This window comes from Triticum dicoccoides, chromosome 2B, assembly GCF_002162155.2.
Source record: "Triticum dicoccoides isolate Atlit2015 ecotype Zavitan chromosome 2B, WEW_v2.0, whole genome shotgun sequence".
In the NCBI taxonomy this organism is placed as follows: domain Eukaryota; kingdom Viridiplantae; phylum Streptophyta; class Magnoliopsida; order Poales; family Poaceae; genus Triticum; species Triticum dicoccoides.
This window is the reverse complement of record NC_041383.1, coordinates 722,902,693-722,921,693: the sequence shown is the minus strand read 5'-3', so window position 1 is coordinate 722,921,693 and position 19,001 is coordinate 722,902,693. Positions and strand designations below refer to the sequence as shown.

At 47.1% G+C, this 19,001-nt stretch overlaps 1 protein-coding gene and 1 long non-coding RNA gene across 2 annotated transcripts; one reads left to right on the top strand and one right to left on the bottom strand.

Moving 5' to 3' along the window:
- Positions 1-2,410: 2,410 nt before the first annotated feature.
- On the bottom strand, positions 2,411-5,908 carry LOC119365862. Its single transcript, XM_037631503.1, has 2 exons — positions 4,719-5,908; positions 2,411-2,739 (listed from the first exon to the last, which is right to left on the bottom strand). Exons 1-2 carry the CDS (start codon positions 5,836-5,838, stop codon positions 2,696-2,698), a joined length of 1,164 nt encoding a protein of 387 aa, XP_037487400.1. The 5' UTR covers positions 5,839-5,908; the 3' UTR covers positions 2,411-2,695.
- Positions 5,909-17,528: 11,620 nt separating this feature from the next.
- LOC119368483 lies at positions 17,529-18,320 on the top strand. Its single transcript, XR_005176659.1, has 3 exons — positions 17,529-17,561; positions 17,635-17,687; positions 17,792-18,320. It is a non-coding gene; the product is annotated as an uncharacterized LOC119368483 (long non-coding RNA).
- The last annotated feature ends 681 nt before the right edge of the window (positions 18,321-19,001 follow it).

Here is a 19,001-nt window from a genome sequence, read left to right as displayed (position 1 = left end):
CGGAGTCGATGGGGTGGCGCGGCGGCAGGCGCGGCCCATGCGGGGTGGAATCGGCAGCGGGGGTCTGGATCTACAGCGGGGCGGCGTCTGATAGTTGTGGTGGGGCGGCGGCCCATGCCGGGGAAACGGCGGCGGGGGTCTGGATCTACGGCGGGGCGGCGTTGGATAGCTGCGGCGGGGCGGCGGCCGAGCGGGGAGCTGCGGCGAGGCGGCGGATGGGCGGGTCATGGGCGGGCGGTCGCGAGGCGGAAGGGAAATGCAGTGGCGGTTGGATGATTGGCGGGCGGCCGCGGTTTTACATTAGTTGCATCTCTTGATGTAAATTTGCATCACGTCACGAGCCAACGTTCCTTCCTCAAGCAAGTACGCGTCTTGTAATTTCTTCCCACTGAAATGGGCGAAGCTGATGCTGACTATGAAGGAGTGATCTTGGTCCATACCCCAACACACGTTCCGAACATGGCCGTATGGTAAAATGAGCGCTGCCCTGTATGATCGTGTATTTCTTTCTTTTGCAGGTCTGGGAATCGTGGAAGCAATGCGAGATCGGGGAGCTTCTTGATCCGCAAGTGGGTGAACCTGAAGAGGCCTTTTCAGTGCTAGCCAGGTGACCACGTTGGCCTTCTCTGCATGCAGCATTTGCCTGAGCAGAGGCCTGCCATGCCTGAAGTTGTGGCAATGCTAACCAAGACAGGCACACAGCTTCCCATGCCAAGCAAACCCACGGCCAATATCGGAGCTGGCCCTCGCGCAGAGCCAATGTCAAACGATACCCCCGGTCCCAGCCGGGCCTTGTGACCATCCATCGCTTGAACAGTTTGTGATATCTTGGGACGAAAATGAAATCCTTTCAAGTTTGAGCGCCTCCTCCATGCATGGCTTCATTGCGTTTCAGCTTAGCAGGGTGATGCTGACGCAGTGAGAGTGTGTGCAAAAGGAATATGTTTCACACAGTTGCAGCATTCTAACTTTGTCTCTTAACACTGGATGCCGCCTCCGTTTTCATTTTCCTTTCCGGGTATTTGTTCAAATAACGACATGATGGATGGAACTTTTGATTATTAACACACTTTGTATGAGCATTCGGCGTAACAAAATTGCAGCTTAATTTGTGGGGCAAATGATATATATATGGTCCATGGCACAGGCTAAGCTTTTGGCCCGTCAGAGATGAGTAACATTTCTTTTCTATCCAAACGATTCATGTCTTACTTACTTGTCCTCTTTTCTTCTTCTCCTCTTCCACTCAAGAGACATCATTCAAATTCAAATACTCATCAATATGAAGGGCTGACCACACCTGCCGTGTGGTGCTAACACTGCCCGGGGAGCGACTTATAAACTAGCCCTACTTCACCCAGCTAAGCGGTATGGTACTAACAGAAGCTAAACACAACGCTGCATCTGTGGCTCCACGGTTGGGCCATAGGCCCATAGCTTTTTTTTTTTGAGAGAGAGAGATAGGCCCATAGCTCTGTATACTCTGGGTGTCCAGGAGGACTTTTTCCCGGACTCGGAATTTAACGTCGTGTACAAGGCGCTAATTATTTCTTGTACGTATGAAGTGAAATTTGCCACACATTGACTTCACAGCAGACAGAGAGTATGCAACATACAGTAGTACGTACTAGCTTGCATATCAATCTTGCAAAGCTCCTGCACGAGCACCATCAGTATGGCCAGGAGGGAGATCCATGAGTGGGTACTAGCTAGTCTACGAGCGGATGGAGAACACCATGTTTGTATATCTATACATGTTTCCTACTCACTATATCTTACATGGTTTGTAAATGCGGGGGAACAAAACTGAACGGGTTCCACTCCACAACACGCTAAAATGTACTCCCAGCTTTTCTTTCTTGTGATAGAAGAAAAGGGAACAATTCATCTTATCCCAGAAATAATAAAGCAGAAAACACATGTTATGAGTGGCATATATTACAGCCCAGGCAGTTAGGGGCCTGGCCCAGTTATCTTATCGTGTTAGCGGCTTAGCCCAATTATATCACTAAGAGGATTATATAAACTCATGTAAGGACCCGTTTTGAGATTAAGCAAGAAGCACATGATTTAATTGCTCGGCTTCCTTAGGGAGCCGGGACACCTAACCCTAGCCTCCTCCTGTCCTACGCCATCTCCTCCCTGCCACAGCCTCCACCGCGCAAGGACGGCGCCCAGCCGTCGGCCGCCGCGCCCTAACCTTCGTCCTCCTCCATCCTTCCCCTACAATTTCCATCCTAGAACCAACAGAACCCTAGCTCCTAACAACACATGACATGACATCCAGGTCAACTTTCATCTCCATGGCTGTCGATTCATGTTCAATCAACCAGATCAACTATTCAATAACCAGACGCTACGTAAACATCCGGAGTTCAAAATTACAGTAAAAACAAGAAGCAGCTTCAAATAGCAGCATATGTGGTCTTTGTCCCACTTTTGTCGCTTTGGAATCCGAATTAGTGCATTTGGAATTTTGGATGAACTTCGGACAGACCCAATGGCCCAGATAATTCAAATTATGCATCCTTGGTTTTGGTCATAATTACTTGCAACAGTCGTGCTTTGCCTACTCAACAGAAAATAAAAAGGATTTGATAGCGGTAGCTCTGCAAGAAGCCACTAGCAGTACATTTATGATAATGGCTTCATCCATTTCGCAAGGTCTTGCACTCTTGCTCTTGAGCGGCGCATATCAGGCATCAGTAATCTCCGCCAGGGATGGAAACGTACCACGATCTGAAAAGTTATTATGCACAAAAATCAAAACCAACATTCCAACCCAGCATTTACAGCTTGATTTGTTATATACAAGTACAGCATAATACGAGATCAAAAAAACGCTTCACAAAATAGTAGAAAATGATCTCCAGATGTGAGCTTCAGATATACCAGAATAACAATAGAATAGTTCTGAAAAGATTATCTGAAACAAAGTAAGAAATATCATATGAGATTTAAAAGTTTGCATGCATATTTGTATTTTTACCAATGCAGTCCATAATAACAATTGAAATCGCAGAATTCAAATTAAGGTTAGTATCCGATGGACATGTATTCAGTTTGCACTAGCAAACACACATGGTCTGTGGCAATCTCTACATGTGAAGATAACAACTACTCCCTCCGTCCAAAAATACTTACTTACTTACTTACTTACGAAGCCTTTTATCCCAAACAAGTTGGGGTAGGCTAGATATGAAACCCTTTCACGAGGACTTCCCAGGAGGTCACCCATCCTAGTACTACTCTCGCCCAAATGGGTTTCATACCCAAAAGACTGGCTAGTTTTTACGTTGGCTCGCCAAGCCTATCACAACCCTTAGATATGAAACCCTTTCACAAGGACTTCCTAGGAGGTCACCCATCCTAGTACTATTCTCGCTCAAATGGGTTTCATACCTATGGGACTGGCTAGTTTTTACGTTGGCTCGCCAAGCCTATCACAACCCTCCTCCTTTACCCGGGCTTGGGACCGGCTATGCCTAGAAGACATAGACACTTATTTTGGGACAGAGGGAGTAATAATTACAGCTTGACTTTATTGAAGCTGTTCACAAACCAGAACGAACAAACTATGCAGACACAGATACAGTAAAGAAAATGCAACGCAAAAGATATGTATGAGGTTGTTGTACTATTTAGCAAACAGCTAGCGCCCACTTCACTCTTCATCGATTACATCAAACTTCACATTTTTGTAGTCAGTAGTATTTTAGTTTTATCTCGGTGTTCCCTGTTATGACAGGCTTGGAGTAGTGTTTTTCTGTTCTCTATTTCCTTCCCCTTCCCATCGTATGGACATTCTTATTCCTTCTGTAGTACAATGATGTGCGGTTCTTCTAAGCATTCAAGAAAAGAAAAGTATTTGACCACTCAATGGCTCTAGAGAAAAGTAGAAACTTAAGGGCTAGTGATGCAATTGGGCTTCCCATGGGCTGATCTATATAATAGCAGAAGAAGAACAACCAGACTTAACTCCAAAAGAAAAGAAAATAAAAACACAAATTAGGACTCAGATCCTAGCATCTCCAATTGTATGTCCAAAAGGTTTGGTGCTGATACTTGATAGCACTTTTGGAGGCAACAATAATACTGTAATTGAGTTATATTAAATTTCAGGAAAGAGAAACAACATAGAGTAAACATTACTTTAGTTCCAAGTAACTGAATCGAGCATAGACCAGGCAGTACTCTAATATGCCTGACATAATAAACTGAAGTACAATATTTTGACAGTACGATCAGGGTGGATTCAACGAGACAGCCCCAATTGATTGTAGTGACTTCCACGGTAACAATGTGCCACGATCAGAAAAGATACCATGCACAAAAACTCAGAAGTAACTGTCCAACTAGCATCCTACATTGAAGAACTAAGTGCTTGTACTCATTACAAGTGTTACAAGACTAAGTTGAGGTGTGAACTTCAGCTATGCCAGAAAATAACAAACTGTTTAAAAAAAATCTGAAGCAAGGTAACAGGGTAATACTACATCAACAGATTTTGTCAACATATTTTGCAATTCCACTAGTGCTTGGTCGTGCTCCTTAACAAGTTAAATCTCATAGCGAACATCCTCTGTTTTCCAACGTCATATAATCAATTTTAAGTAGCACATACAGAGCTTGCCTCAAACAGTACTTACATTACAAGCAAAATTATAGATGCTGTAAAGAAATCGCAGGATAATGGACAAGAAGGGCTAGTACCATACCTGGAGTATAGAAGCTCATGTAGGGTAGGACGCTGAAGTAGACCCCAGACTCGGCAACCTTCTTAACCAGCCCAGAATCTAGCTTGATTGTGAATAAGCCAACACCGGTGCTAACGAATATGACACCCACACCCTCTGCACATCCAACCACAAATGGTTTGTCATCAGAATTGGCAACAGGTATAACACTCTCCAGCTGGATGGCCCTGCGCTGTACCCATTCTGCATCTCCTTCTGCATTCACCTTTCTTGACCACAGGTGAAGGCTGGAACCCTCAACGCAGGCAAACCCCAGTGAACTGTCCTCCATCACCATGAGGGCGACCTTGTCGACAGCCTTTTTTTTGACACCAACGTTGTACACACACTTTGTTGGCGGATCAATCAGGGATATGTGATTCTTGCTCCAGTTATATTTGACGACTGGGTTACCGTAGCGAAGGGTGAAGTAGGCTTCATCTCCAATAACGGCGCCCCGCCTAGGCTGGACATAGGGCGTGTAGTAGAATCCAGCAGCAAGGGCATCTCGCCTATGCTGGACATCACAGCCAGCGTCCATTGTCACCGGCGTGCTCCACGCACCCGTCTCTGATGAGTACACTGCGGCCTTGATTAGATCTGTGCAGTCTTCGGTGACCAGAAAGACAACCCGGAAGGGGCCGCCGTGGCAGTCAAGGTGGTCGCAGCCGGGCACGGCGCAGAAGACGGCGGCGGAGTAGATGAGCTTCGGGATGCCAGGCTCCGGGAAGCGGTGCTGCTCGCCCGTGACGGGATCCCAGACGATGAAATGCCAGGACCCGACCCCCACGTGGAGGAGGACGCGGCCGTGGCGGCAGTCGAGGGGGCGCGTGCGGCAGAGGTCGGGGTAGGGCGAGAGGGGCGCCGCTGTGGTGGGGGCGAGGCGGGCGGCGGGGTCTCCTTCGAAGACCTGGAGCCTGTGGAGGAGGCCGAGCAGGGGCGGCGCCCGGTGGAAGACGCTGTAGCGGCGGCGGAAGGAGGGGTCGCGGAGGACGCGGAGCCAGGGCTTGCAGACGAGGGCGGCGCGGAAGAGGTGCTCGGGCTCGTCCGGCGGGAGGCGGAGGAAGATCTCGGCGGTGACGTCGTCCATCAGCGACACCATGGACGGCGGAAGCGAGGGTTTTGGGTGGGGATTGGGGGATTGGGGAGCGGAGCGCGGCAGCCAGACTCCTTTCACCTACTCGGTTGGGTTCCAACAGAACGGCTTGACCACCGTTTTCACTCTTATGTGTTCCTCTAGCATAGCATCTACAGCCGGGCACCTCGTACCCTGTCGCTCATCGGCCATTCATGATTTTTTTTATTCAGACGAACGTCTCAAACGGGCATTAAATGTCTGGACTGACTAACATCCCTCATGTCCAATCCAAACTCGTCTCCGGCGACTTCCGGTCGTTTTCGGCATGGCGGGCAGCGGATCCGAGTCCTTCACCTCCAGATTCGTCGACCCCGAGCTCATCACACGCGGCCGCGAGTAGGAGATGGCCGTCCGCCTTTTGCTCCACCCTGCCCGGGAGGACGCCCGTGCACAGCAGGACTCGGACTCCATCCTCGGGAATCCATCGCGTCCGCCCAAATGACGCATGAATCCGGCGCTAGGCCAGTCGTAGTTGCCTCGTCGAATGCGGTGCGGTGTGTCTGGCGTCCGAACATGGTGGCGGACACGCAACCCCTCTTTTTGCGCGCTGAGCATCGGAGCACACCATGGGCCTCGTCCGACGAGAACATGGCACGGCAGGCCGGGCGCGGGAGGCAGCGGCAGCCCTCGTGGTGGTGGACGTCGGCGAGGCGGAGTCGCATTCTCCGGCGACCGTATGGCGCATCAGTCCGGGCGCCACAACCGCATCATGGTGGACATCAGTGGCTTGCCCCAGGACGGATTCATCATCGATCTGACGTCCACCGGCACCGTTCGGGGTCCGGGCTCCGATGAGGAAGATTAGGGCATGGGATATGGTGGTGCCTTGAGTCCCGTGAGCCGGCTCGTGTCCCGTGCCCTACTCTACCTTGACGAGGATCGGACCAACACTCTGAGGGGCGCAGCCAGCCGCCGGACTTGGCCAGGGCGGAGCCGGGTGAGCGGGGAGCGGAACCGGACGAAGCTCCGCTCAAAGATCTTTGTGTTGCATATAATAATATGGATTTGAGGTTTCTAATTTGAGGTATCCAGATGTGGAATGTGTTTTTCGAGACGTAATCAGTCACTGTCCACGAACGCGCATGGGCGCGTCCGTGAGCGTTTGAGGGGTCGGTTTTGCCAAATCCGGCTGTAGATATTCTAAGGCCATCATCAATAGCAGACCTATGTTAGGGTCTAACTGTTTTTTAGGCTTTGAATGAAGATAAAAAAAGCACTCTTCAACAACCCCAAAGGGGCCTTGCTGCAAATTTTTGCCAAAAGTTTTTTTGAACAACCAATAAATTGGCAGGGCAGGCTACGTATTTGTGGCACGCTGGCTGCTACCCAAACCAAAAAACAGCCGCACGTGGATGCCCAACTGTCGCTTGGATATTCCTCCCTAGTCGTGCCACCTCTGCCTCTGACTATCGTTGCTCTAATTTTGCCCGACGACGAAACCACCACCGGCCCGCATCCATCTTGCGGCTCTGCCGCTTCGGACACGTGTCAAAGCCCAGCCACGTTGTCGAATCGAGATCCGACAAAGCACCCCCCCCTCCCCCGCCCCCCGATTCTGATTGGTTGTCGGCCCTTAGCCACCCGTCATGGTCGTCGCTGCTCCTCTGCGGATCATAGCCCCGACAAGCGGCCACCAAAGCTCCGGCGTTGGCCACGCGACAACTGCGACCAAGCACATCCTTGGTTGCTTCGAACGGCGCCCACGACACATCACTAGTAGAAAAAGGACCTAATATGAGACACATTAGTGCCGGTTTGATTTTGAGCCGGCACTAATGTGTCCAATAGTACCGGTCCCAACGGCTAGCCGACCGTTCTCATTAGTACCGGTTCGTGGCGAACCTTTAGTACCGGTTCGTGCCACGAACCGATACTAAAGAGAGTGGTGGCAGGGTGTTGTCAGTCTGGGGCCCCTCCAGCACCTTTAGTACTGGTTCGTGGCACGAACCGGTACTAAAGGTCGACCTACATAAACCCTTCGTCCACCCGAGCCACTCTGTTCTTTCCCTTTCCCCTCACTTCCTCTGTTCTTCCCCTCTCTTCCTCGAGCTCCTCACAAATTTTTCCCAAATTTTGTCAAGATTTGAAGGCCCCCATCCATTCAAATGATCACAAAGGTTAGCAACTTTGTCCTTTCAACTCTCATTGCTAGATTAGCTCTTGCAATGCTTTGTATAGTGATTAATTTGGAAGGAATCATATTTGCTAGTATTTGATTTATATGCAATTTGAGGTCAAAAATAACACTTAGTTTGCATATGTAGGTGTGGTTTACTTAGTGCCTTCTAAATCTCCGTCGTAACCACCGTCGATCGCCCGCACCGTCCCGTCGCCGGCACCACCTTGTGGTGAGGCTCTTGTTCATGAATGTTTTACATTACCAAATTGATGTTTGTGTGATTTGGATATATAGTTACTTGTATAATTATCTTACCCATACGCTGTTTGTTATACATAGTGCCATGGTTTTGATATCCGTCCCCGTCGGCCCTCGTCCTTGTTATGATTCGGATGTGGTATATTCTCATTTAAAACCAGTTGTTGCATTTCGTGTTTATGACAAATTATGCCCATCAAGTTGACATAGATATTTTTATCTAGGAGGTATGTGAACTGGAAATTCCAACCGACCCTATTGTCGAGAGGTTAAATTTAGTTGAAAGAGAAAATGAGTATTTGAAAGAAAAATTGAAAAGAATTGAGGGGGAAAAGATGGAATTGGAGTTGCATGTTGCCGATGTCGTCGATGATCACAAGATCAAGATGGAGAAAATGAGGTTGAAGATTAGAAAGATTAGAAAATATGCCATTGATAGTGTGGCTTGGTATCATTATGTTGTTGGATCAATTGTTACCTTAATTGCGATCTTCATCGCATTTGTTGTTGCATTTAAATTCTTTAGCTAGAGAGTTATTTGTATGTTGCATTTAATTAAGTGTTGTATATGAACTTTATGTATGAACTTGTATTAATTTGGTCTATTTGGTGTTGTGTAATGAAGATGAGCCGACAATGGATGTATGATGACAGATGCTCTCCCGAGTTCATTAATGACATGCATACTTTTCTGCTTGCCGCTGAGGCAAACAAGCGGGCGGATGGTTTTATGCCTTGTCCATGTGCTGGCTGTAAGAATGGTCACAGTTACTCTACGTCAAGAACCATTCACGTCCACCTCTTTGAGTCCGATTTCATGCCCCACTATAATGTTTGGACCAAGCACGGAGAAATAGGGGTTATGATGGAAGACAATGAAGAAGAAGAGGACGACGATGGCTATCCTGGCCATGGGTTCCCTGAATACGATGATACAACAATGGGGGAAGAAGCTGAGCCGGCAATGCAGAAAGAAGCTGAAGAAGAGGCATCAGATGAGCCCGCTGATGATCTAGGTCGGGCCATTGCCGATGCAAAGAGAAACTGCGCAAGTGATCTGGAGAGGACGAAGTTGCAACGCATGTTAGAGGATCACAAGAAATTGTTGTACCCGAATTGCGAAGCTGACAAAAAAAAGTTGGGCACCACACTTGAATTGTTACAATGGAAGGCAGAGAATGGTGTATCTGACAAGGGATTTGGAAAGTTGCTGGTAATGATAAAGAATATGCTTCCAAAGGACAACGAATCGCCCGAGAGTACGTATGAAGCAAAGAAGGCTGTCTGCCCTCTAGGGTTAGAGGTGCAAAAGATACATGCATGCCCTAATGACTGCATCCTCTACCGCGGTGAGTACGAGGATTTGAATGCTTGCCCGGTATGCGGTGCATTGCGTTATAAGATCAGTCGCGATGACCCTGGTGATGTCGAGGGTGAGCGCCCCAGGAACAAGATTCCTGCCAAGGTGATGTGGTATGCTCCTATAATACCACGGTTGAAACATTTGTTTCAAAACAAAGAGCATGCGAAGGCGATGTGATGGCACGCAGAAGACCGTAAGAAAGACGAAAAGTTGAGAGTACCCGCTGACGATTTGCAGTGGAGAAAAATCGAGAGAAAGTATTGGGAGGAGTTTGCAGGTGACCCAAGGAACGTATGGTTTGGTCTAAGCGCAGATGGCATTAATCCTTTTAGGGAGCAGAGCAGCAACCATAGCACATGGCCTGTGACTCTATGTTTGTATAACCTTCCTCCTTGGTTGTGCATGAAGTGGAAGTTCATTATGATGCCAGTGCTCATCCAAGGCCCTAAGCAACCCGACAACGACATTGATGTGTACCTAAGGCCATTAGTTGAAGAACTCTTACAACTGTGGAATGGAACAGGTGTACGTGCGTGGGATGAGCACATGGGGGAAGAATTTGACCTAAAGGCATTGCTGTTCGTGACCATTAATGATTGGCCTGCTCTCAGTAACCTTTCAGGACAGACAAACAAGGGATACCGCAGATGCACGCACTGTTTGGATGATACCGACAGTATATATTTGAATAGTTGTAAGAAGAATGTGTACCTGGGACATCGTCGATTTCTTCCGAGCAGGCATCCCGTAAGAAAGAAAGGCAAGCATTTCAAAGGTGAGGCGGATCACCGGAGGAAGCCTCGCCACCGTACTGGTGCTGATGTACATGATATGGTCAAGGATTTGAAGGTAATCTTTGGAAAGGGTCCTGGCGGACAACCTGTTCCGAAAGACGCTGACGGACGCACACCCATGTGGAAGAAGAAATCTATATTTTGGGACCTGCCATATTGGAAAGACCTAGAGGTACGCTCCGCAATCGACGTGATGCACGTGACGAAGAATCTTTGCGTGACCCTGCTTGGCTTTTTGGACATGTATGGGAAGACAAAAGATACACCAGAGGCACGGGAGGACCAGCAACGTATGCACGAAAAAGACGACATACATCAGGGTCAGGCCAGCTACGCTCTTACCAAAGAAGAGAAGGAAATCTTCTTCGAATGCCTGCTCAGCATGAAGGTACCGTCTGGCTTCTCGTCGAATATAAAGGGAATAATAAATATGGCAGAGAAAAAGTTCCAGAACCTAAAGTCTCATGACTGCCACGTGATTATGACGCAACTCCTTCCGGTTGCATTGAGGGGGCTTCTACCGAAAAACGTTCGATTGGCCATTGTGAAGCTATGTGCATTCCTCAATGCAATCTCTCAGAAGGTAATCGATCCAGAAATCATACCAAGGTTACAAAATGATTTGGTGCAATGTCTTGTCAGTTTCGAGTTGGTGTTCCCACCATCCTTCTTCAACATCATGACGCATGTCCTAGTTCACCTTTGCGAAGAGATTAACGCTTTGGGTCCTGTATTTCTACACAATATGTTCCTCTTTGAAAGGTTCATGGGAGTCTTGAAGAAATATGTTCATAACCGTGCAAGGACAGAAGGAAGCATGTCGAAGGGCCATGAAAATGAGGAGGTCATTGAGTTTTGTATTGACTTTATTCCTGACCTTAAGCCTATTGGTGTTCCTGAATCGTGGCATAAGGGCAGACTGGAAGGACTAGGCACGCTAGGAGGGCATCAAATAATATGTATGGACGAACATTCTCTCACTGAAGCACACTACACAGTTCTACAGAATTCCGCCATGGTGGCTCCGTATATGAAGGAACACAAGAATTTTCTACAGTCCAAACACCCGGAGAAGTCTAACGACTGGATTACACACGAACAAACGAGGACTTTCGCCGGTTGGTTGCAGAAACGTGCCCTGAATGATGGCGACATTCAAAATGACATGTACTCGACGGGGACAAGCGATATAAATATGGTCCAAGCCTCGCTCCTCTTCCTCAGAGGCCTTACGACATGACTAAGGAGCAAAACATAGCCATAGTGCAAGCCCAAGTGGACGCCCATTTTGGACCAAAACCGGCACCATCGCCAAAGGAGAAAGTGCCTGAGAAAGTAATTGACCACTTCATTCGTATGGCTAGAGAACCAGCTCCCAAGCCTGTTGACTCGGACTATGAGCGCCAAATCAGGAAGGCGCATCGATCACGAGTACAGAAGGAAGAGAGCTCAAGCTCGAGCCAACAAGTAGCTGGCAAAAAATGCGGGAGAACCGTTCCCCAGTTGGGAGAACAGGCGGCGCAAGTGATCCCCCCGCTTGTTGTGCCAACAACACATGAGATGAGTAGTACGCGCGCCAAATATTATTATGGGCAAACCGTTAGCGTTCCCCAGCAGAGCGATGTGGTAATAACAGAGGATCATATAATGCAGGCTCAAATGCTCAATATCTCCGTTGGACAACTCCTCGAAATCGAGCCCATGCCTACGCTTAAAGAATCGGAAATAGCATGGCAATATGTCCGGAGCAAACCTTTGGTCCATCCAGACAAGGTCAAGGACCTCCCAACGAGAATGTATCAATTGCATCAATGGTACATGAACATTACCAAGATTTCCAATCGAGAGTCCCTCATGGTGAATGTCAAGCATGAGCATTATTACCATGAGAAAGCTCTGACCATTGAGTATCCAGAATTATTTCAGTTATACAATCAAGACGCACTCGACAAGTCTATCGTCAGTTGCTATTGTCTGTAAGTGATTTCTTTCTGTAATTTAAGTCTCAAGCTAGTTATGTAGTGATAATTTTGATCAATCATTACATGTAATTATCCTCACTATATTATTTTTCTGTGGTATTATATGCAGGATGAAGATGTATGAAATGAAAAAAGCTGGACGCTATGGCATTGGGTTCATTGACCCAAATACCATTAATCAGGACATATGGCAGATTATACATTGTCAAGATGCTGTAGAGGAAAGCATGCTAGAGTTCTTGAAGCGCCTCAATAGCAATGAAGATATACTACTTCCTTACAACTTCCCGTGAATCACACTGTCTTGTACTACAAATTCTGTTTTTGCTTACTAGCTAGCTAGATGTTAATAATTAAGTGTATACGGTTTACTATAGTTGATTAATTTTATGCACATGCCCCCTTAATTAAGACATGCAAAGTGTGTGTATGCAGTTGGCACTGGGTCTTGTTAGACATTAAAGTTGAGGAAGGAAAAGTTGAATTACTGGACTCACTAACTAAAAAAGATAAAGACTACACCATCGTGAAGGGGATAGTCAACAGGTAATTTCAATCATTATTAACTATAGCTCGGCCTATTAATTATTTGTTCGTCATTTCCTGATATGAACTATTTAATAATCCCTTTATTAATTTTCTTTGCCGGCGGGCAGGGCATGGACAAAGTTCATCAAGGTGACTCCAGGCACGTGGCCAAAAAAGTTGTTTTGGCATCGACCCAAGATAAGTAATTAAGTAGTACTAGCTAGCTACCATCTCTTTAATTATTGTTTCAATATCATTAATTAATTATCATGCTTGATTAATCATTATCTTATTCAATTCCATTCTCGTAAAGGCCCCGAGGCAGGCGCCAGGGAATAATCTGTCTGCATACTAAGTTTGCGAGAACATTCGCATGATGACGTGTGAAAGGAGCAGATCTGATAGACAGGATTGGGTACGTTTGTCAGAACACTATTCACACCATTATCGATATCTAGTCACACAACTAATACACATGCATATATTGATCTCCTTCTTAACAGTTCAGATCGATGCGGGATAAGCTCCTACCATCGGACCGCATACTAGCACTTCAAGAGGAAATAGCCGGATTTTTGCTCGACCAGGTCATAGATCCCAAAGAAGAATACTATTACCCGCTACCGCCCCCATGAAGCACTTGTCATCGTGCTCCGGAGGCACCAAAGGCAACATATATATGTAGGAGAAATTGTGTATATGTATATAGATGTGTATGTGTGAATAATTAATGGTGTTGGTTTGTGAGACATTCGATGATATATATGCGGTTCTACGTACGAGAAAATCTATTTATATATATGCATAACGTGTACAATTTGTAGTATCGTGAAATACCAACAAAAAAAAAATTGAATGGAAAATAAATCAAAAACCACCCCAAATATTTAGTACCGGTTGGTGTTACCAACCGGTACTAATGCCCTACGCGTACCCGGGCCTGGCTCATGCCACGTGGTGGCACTTTAGCGCCGGTTCGTGACGAACCGGTACTAAAGGGGGGGCCTTTAGTCCCCACTCTTTAGTGCCGGTTGGCAAACCGGCACTAAAGGCCGTTACAAACCGGTACTAAAGCCCGGTTCTGCACTAGTGCATAGTCATCGTTCTTTCGCTGCAATGTCAACCTCCCGGCATCAACAAGGCAATATACGAATAAGATTTATGTAGCAATGAAACTAAATGGAACTAAAAAATATTCATGAATAAATACGATCATAAAGTGACAATTCAACATATCCCAACAAACACAACAGAAGATTACATCTGATGGATCAAAATCAGGTAGGTCCGCTCATGTGATCTTTGTACTGAGAAGAAAGGGAGCGAGAACCATCTACCTACTGATGTAGATCCGTAGTCCAAAGAAAACTACTCGCGGACAATCATGGTGGCCGTCAAATTGATGTAGATGGCCACCGTGAAGACCTTATTTTGGGAGGATCGGTGGTGGCTGGATAGCCACATTCGTGACTTCACACCACATTTCCATCCTTGCATCCATAAGCGCACAATCAAAATCTAGGACAAGGAATGATGTCCTCGAAGGGGGGTGGTGCGATTGCCGGAAGACGTCAATCCAGATGTCGGTCAAAGTGTTCTTCATACTTGGAGATAAACTTGTGGATGTTCAGTTTGACGAGGAGGTGGATGACTACCTGATTTGGGCGTGGGATAAGGAGGACGAGATTCTCCGTTAGGCCGGCCTAGCATGCATTCTTTGCGGGGACATACTATGTGGCCTAGTACTTTCATGATAAGGAGGTCAAGGGCGCCGCAAGGTGTTCGGATGGTTGGCGGCTCGACATAGATGTTGGATGGCCGATAGGTTGGAGCAAGGTGGAATGTCGCACCCGGCGGCTTGCACCTTCTACGACCAACAACCAGAGAGTTCATAACACATTCTTCTTGGGTGTGTCCTTGCGAGAGAGGTGTGAACGGTCATCCTCGGGCATTGGTGAAAGCATGAGTGGATCACTACAATGGACACTAACCTGGTGGATTGGTGGGTGATCAAAGAAACTGCAGGCAGCTCACCAGTGACATTCAGACGACGATCTTGCTTGTTCGATGGACCTTTAGGGCCAGTTCTTTTCGCCTCGTAATTCTCTAGAATATGATTCTGGGATACTGCCCACAGAATCGTCTGCCCACAGAATTGTCTGTCCAGTTCTTTTCTGTAATTCTAGCATGTGATTGTTCTATGAGTTGTTTGTTGAAATGTCTGTAACACCCCTAGATAGAAGTGAGTGATGAATTAACACCTGATATTTGGTTTGTTGTGTTACTGAACTTGTTCAAAAATTGCATTCCCTCCCAAATAGAGATGACACGGACAGAGCACTTGGATAAGATGGCATACAATAGCAACCAAGAGAGGCAGTGGGAAGAAAGGAGCTCAACAGAGGCTGGCTTGGGCGACAACGGCGTGTCCTGCTGTAGGGCGCTGCTGGGACAGGGCGGCATGGCCGGCTGGAGGCGGGGGGAAGGGGCGGCCGGGCGGGGAGCAGTCGAGGAGAAGGGGCGGCCGCCCTGGGGCGGCGTTGTAGGGGCCTCCTGCCGGTGTGTCCTGCTGCAGGGCGCGGATGGGACGCGGTGCCATGGACGGCTGGAGGCGGGGGGAAGGGGCGGCCGGGCGAGGAGGAGTCGAGGAGAAGGGGCGGCCGGCCTCGTAGGGGCCTCCCGCTAGCGGATCTGGCGACGCCGGGGCCGGGAGCTGGCTGGCGGCGCGCCAAACCCTTGCTCAAAGTGGCTGGGACGATGGGAGTGCGGGGTGGACGAAGCGTTCGTGAGAAAATCCCCTGCTTTCCTCGCTCGGTTGGGCTGCCCGAGTGGCATTCTGGCCGTAAATAGGGGTATTGGTTCAAAGCGAACCGTTTTCTCTTGAGGGAATGGCCAGAATTACGAGAATTGCCAAGTTTCGGTGATTCTAGACTGCACTGCAATTCTGAGATGATTTTGGATGATTCCTCAGGCAGAGTTGAGTTCTTTTGTCAACCACATGGTGTAACCCCTAGGTATGTACTTCACAAGGTCCAATGAGAAGGGACTAACTGGAGGATGGTTTTCAGTTTTTGTCTGGCATGGAAAGAACTTTGTGAGAAAAATGCAATCACACCATGTCGGTGTGCATTTATCTCTACTCCTAAGGAAGCAGTTGGTAGTCTCGCTTCCAGGTTTTTTTTAGTCCCACCTCCCACGGTTTATTTTCATCCTAAAAAAATCTACGAAATTTCGTAGGTTAACCAGGGACAACTCCCACCTCCCAGATTTTTTTTCGTCCCACCTCCCATGGTTTTTTTTGGTACCTCGTCCCACCTCACACTAAGCCGCCACGAACCGCAAAAACCGCCTACATTAGCCAAATCAACAAATCTCTCTCATTAATGCAATTTTCTTTAGGAAACAAATAATAGATTCTTTCCTACCTTAGCCAAATCAACGGATCTCTCCCATTAATGCAATTTGCTTTAGTAAACAAATAATAGATTCTTTCCTACCTTAACCAAATCAACGGATCTCTCTCATTAATGCAATTTGCTTTAGGAAACAAATAATAGATTTTCAGGAAACAAATAATCTCTAATCTCTAATCTCTAATCTCTATCTCTAATCTCTATCTCTAATCTCTAATCCCTAATCTCTAATCTCTAATCTCTAATCTCTAATAATAATAATAATCTCTATCTCTACTCCTAATGGACAAGTTGGTTGAATAGTCCGGTTTATTTTCGTCTCACATCCCACCACCATATCTACTCACGTTAATTTTTTTTACCCTCACAATAAAAAGTTTCCTAACCTTTCCAAAGTTTCCTAACTAGACACGTTATAAACGGGCAGGAACTGATAGCACGTTACCAATCAATAAAATTTAGTTTCATGACAATCAATTCCAAATCCTAATTTTCCTAATATGTCGATCTTTCTCAAATCCTAATAAGCCCTCTTCCTCTTTCCTTTTTCACCGCTCCACCTAGAAAAAAAGACCCATCAATCACGCAGCCCCTCCCTGCCTCTCCCCAACTCCCCAAGCGACATCCTCTCTCCCCTCCCTACCGTCCTCCAAGACGCCCTTGTCGGCGCACTCTTCATCGGAGCGCCGTCCGCTGGAAGCCGGAGTCGGGAAGGAGAGCAGCCACCAGCGGGGGAGACCACAAGGGGAGGTGTTGGTTCTTTCTCCGATTGATGCATCCGCTCGTGGGGGCATTGCTGGTGGGGGGGCGAGGAGCGATGTTGGTGGCCGTGCTGGGGCCCGGCGGCGTGGGCGGGCGCGCTGGAACTGGTTGTGTCGATGGCGTCGTTACCGCCGGAGACCACATTCGTGTGGGCGCTGGCCAGCGCCGGGTGCGTGGCCAGGTAGGTGCGCGTGCCTCTCGACGGTCTGCTCGACCCGGCCGGGTCGGCGGCTGTACGGCTTCGATGTGCTGCGCACTGCAAAGGGCTTCCGTCACTCGATGAGGTCATCCAGCGGTAAGGGGAAAACCCCCCTTCGATCCCTAACACTATCCCACCACAACAATCCATTGCTAAATTTTTTATGACTGTTTGGTTAAATTTGCAGGTCGGACAAGCTCGTTGGCCACATTGGGTAGCTGCCGCCTTCTGCTGAGATTGTTCACACCATGGATGAGATCTCCAACACTGTAAGTTACTCTTCTTTGGTTACGTTTTATTTAATCTGTGTAGTTTGATGTGGGTTGGCTGATGATTGGCTAGGTTTGCTCGGTCATTGATTCGGCGGAGCTGTGCAGGGACACGCACTCAGATAGGTGATTGGATGACGTCTGCTTGCTTCTTGTGTAATAATTTGGAAGCTCTGCAGCAAAGTGTTTTCAGTTTTCTTTTACTGAATATAAATATGTATGTGAACTAGGGAGTTTATGGAGGAAGCAGATAAGGCATCAATGATGAATTATGAGCATCTTCAAGTAAGGTCTATAACATAAATGGCATCTGTGAAAAGGGAGAGAGCAGAGTGAAATGACCAAACCAGAACGGTAACATTCATTTTCTGTGATTTTCTGCAGTACCTGAACACATATACTACTTTATAAAACGCGGTACTAAACGCTGAGAGTGAAGGTGCCCTGCCTACCAGAGGAATATGGGAAGGCAGCAAATAACTTGCGTATCGACTTTGAGAAAGGAGGGATTCATCTTCGTAACAGTTGCCATAGTGATAGTTATATTCTGTTGTGATTGTTAGCTTTGAATTTGAATTAGAAAGATAATGCTCTACCATTGCAGATAAACTCAAGCATCTTAATCAGCTGAACCTTGCAATTGCGCATCTGGGCAGAAAGTAGGTATTGGGCAGGCCGTTGCGAAGCTTAGTACTATTTTCACTGTCGAACTTGCATATATTGAAGTCAGTTGTAGTTCCAGTTTGGAATTTAGTACCATGCATATCAGCATATTAAGAGAAGCCTGATTGGGTCCATTGATTTGCTATAGAACGTTTTATTAGACATGAAGGTGCCTGGCCTTTCTTTTATAAAAATAGGGTAAGACCTACTTTGAAGAAAATTGCTTGTTATGTTTACGAGTGGAGCGAGAAAACAATTGCTAATCTCCTTTCATATACTCATTTTTGTAGCTCAGTTGTCCATCTACAGATATTGGTGGTCATGCCTTGCCCCTCACTTCCCTCCAAGCTTGTCGCCCTCGCCCCCCTCTTTGAGGCAGCCTTGTTAGACCAAAAGAAGCAATACTTTCATTGATAGACTAAACGACTCATGGCATGTGGACTAATGGACATGTCTTTTAATCCAAGGCATGGAGAACTCGGTACATGTCGAGGAAGAGGAACATAATGCCGGAGGAAGGCAATAACAAGTATCATCTCAAGGAGTTCTTGATGGAGACGATTGGCCAGATCTTACTTGTAGCTTTTTTTGTGGGAAAGTCTTTGACTCCGCATTGTTGGGCTAAGTTATGTTCGCACTCCGTTTTGGATTAAATCAATTGAACCTACTGGAAAAAAAAAATCCTTTGAGAGTGTGACATTAGCAGGCGCGACAAGAACGATGATGGGATGCTCACTGGAGATGAGGTCAAAAAGATGAAGCCATTTAACTAGGTGT

Excerpts from the sequence above, each read along its gene's own strand:
- LOC119365862 (XM_037631503.1), bottom strand. The coding sequence starts at position 5,838 with ATGGTGTCGCTGATGGACGACGTCACCGCCGAGATCTTCCTCCGCCTC. Across the intron at positions 2,740-4,718 it reads CATGAGCTTCTATACTCCAG|ATCGTGGTACGTTTCCATCC; the intron begins GTATGGTACTAG and ends ATAACTTTTCAG.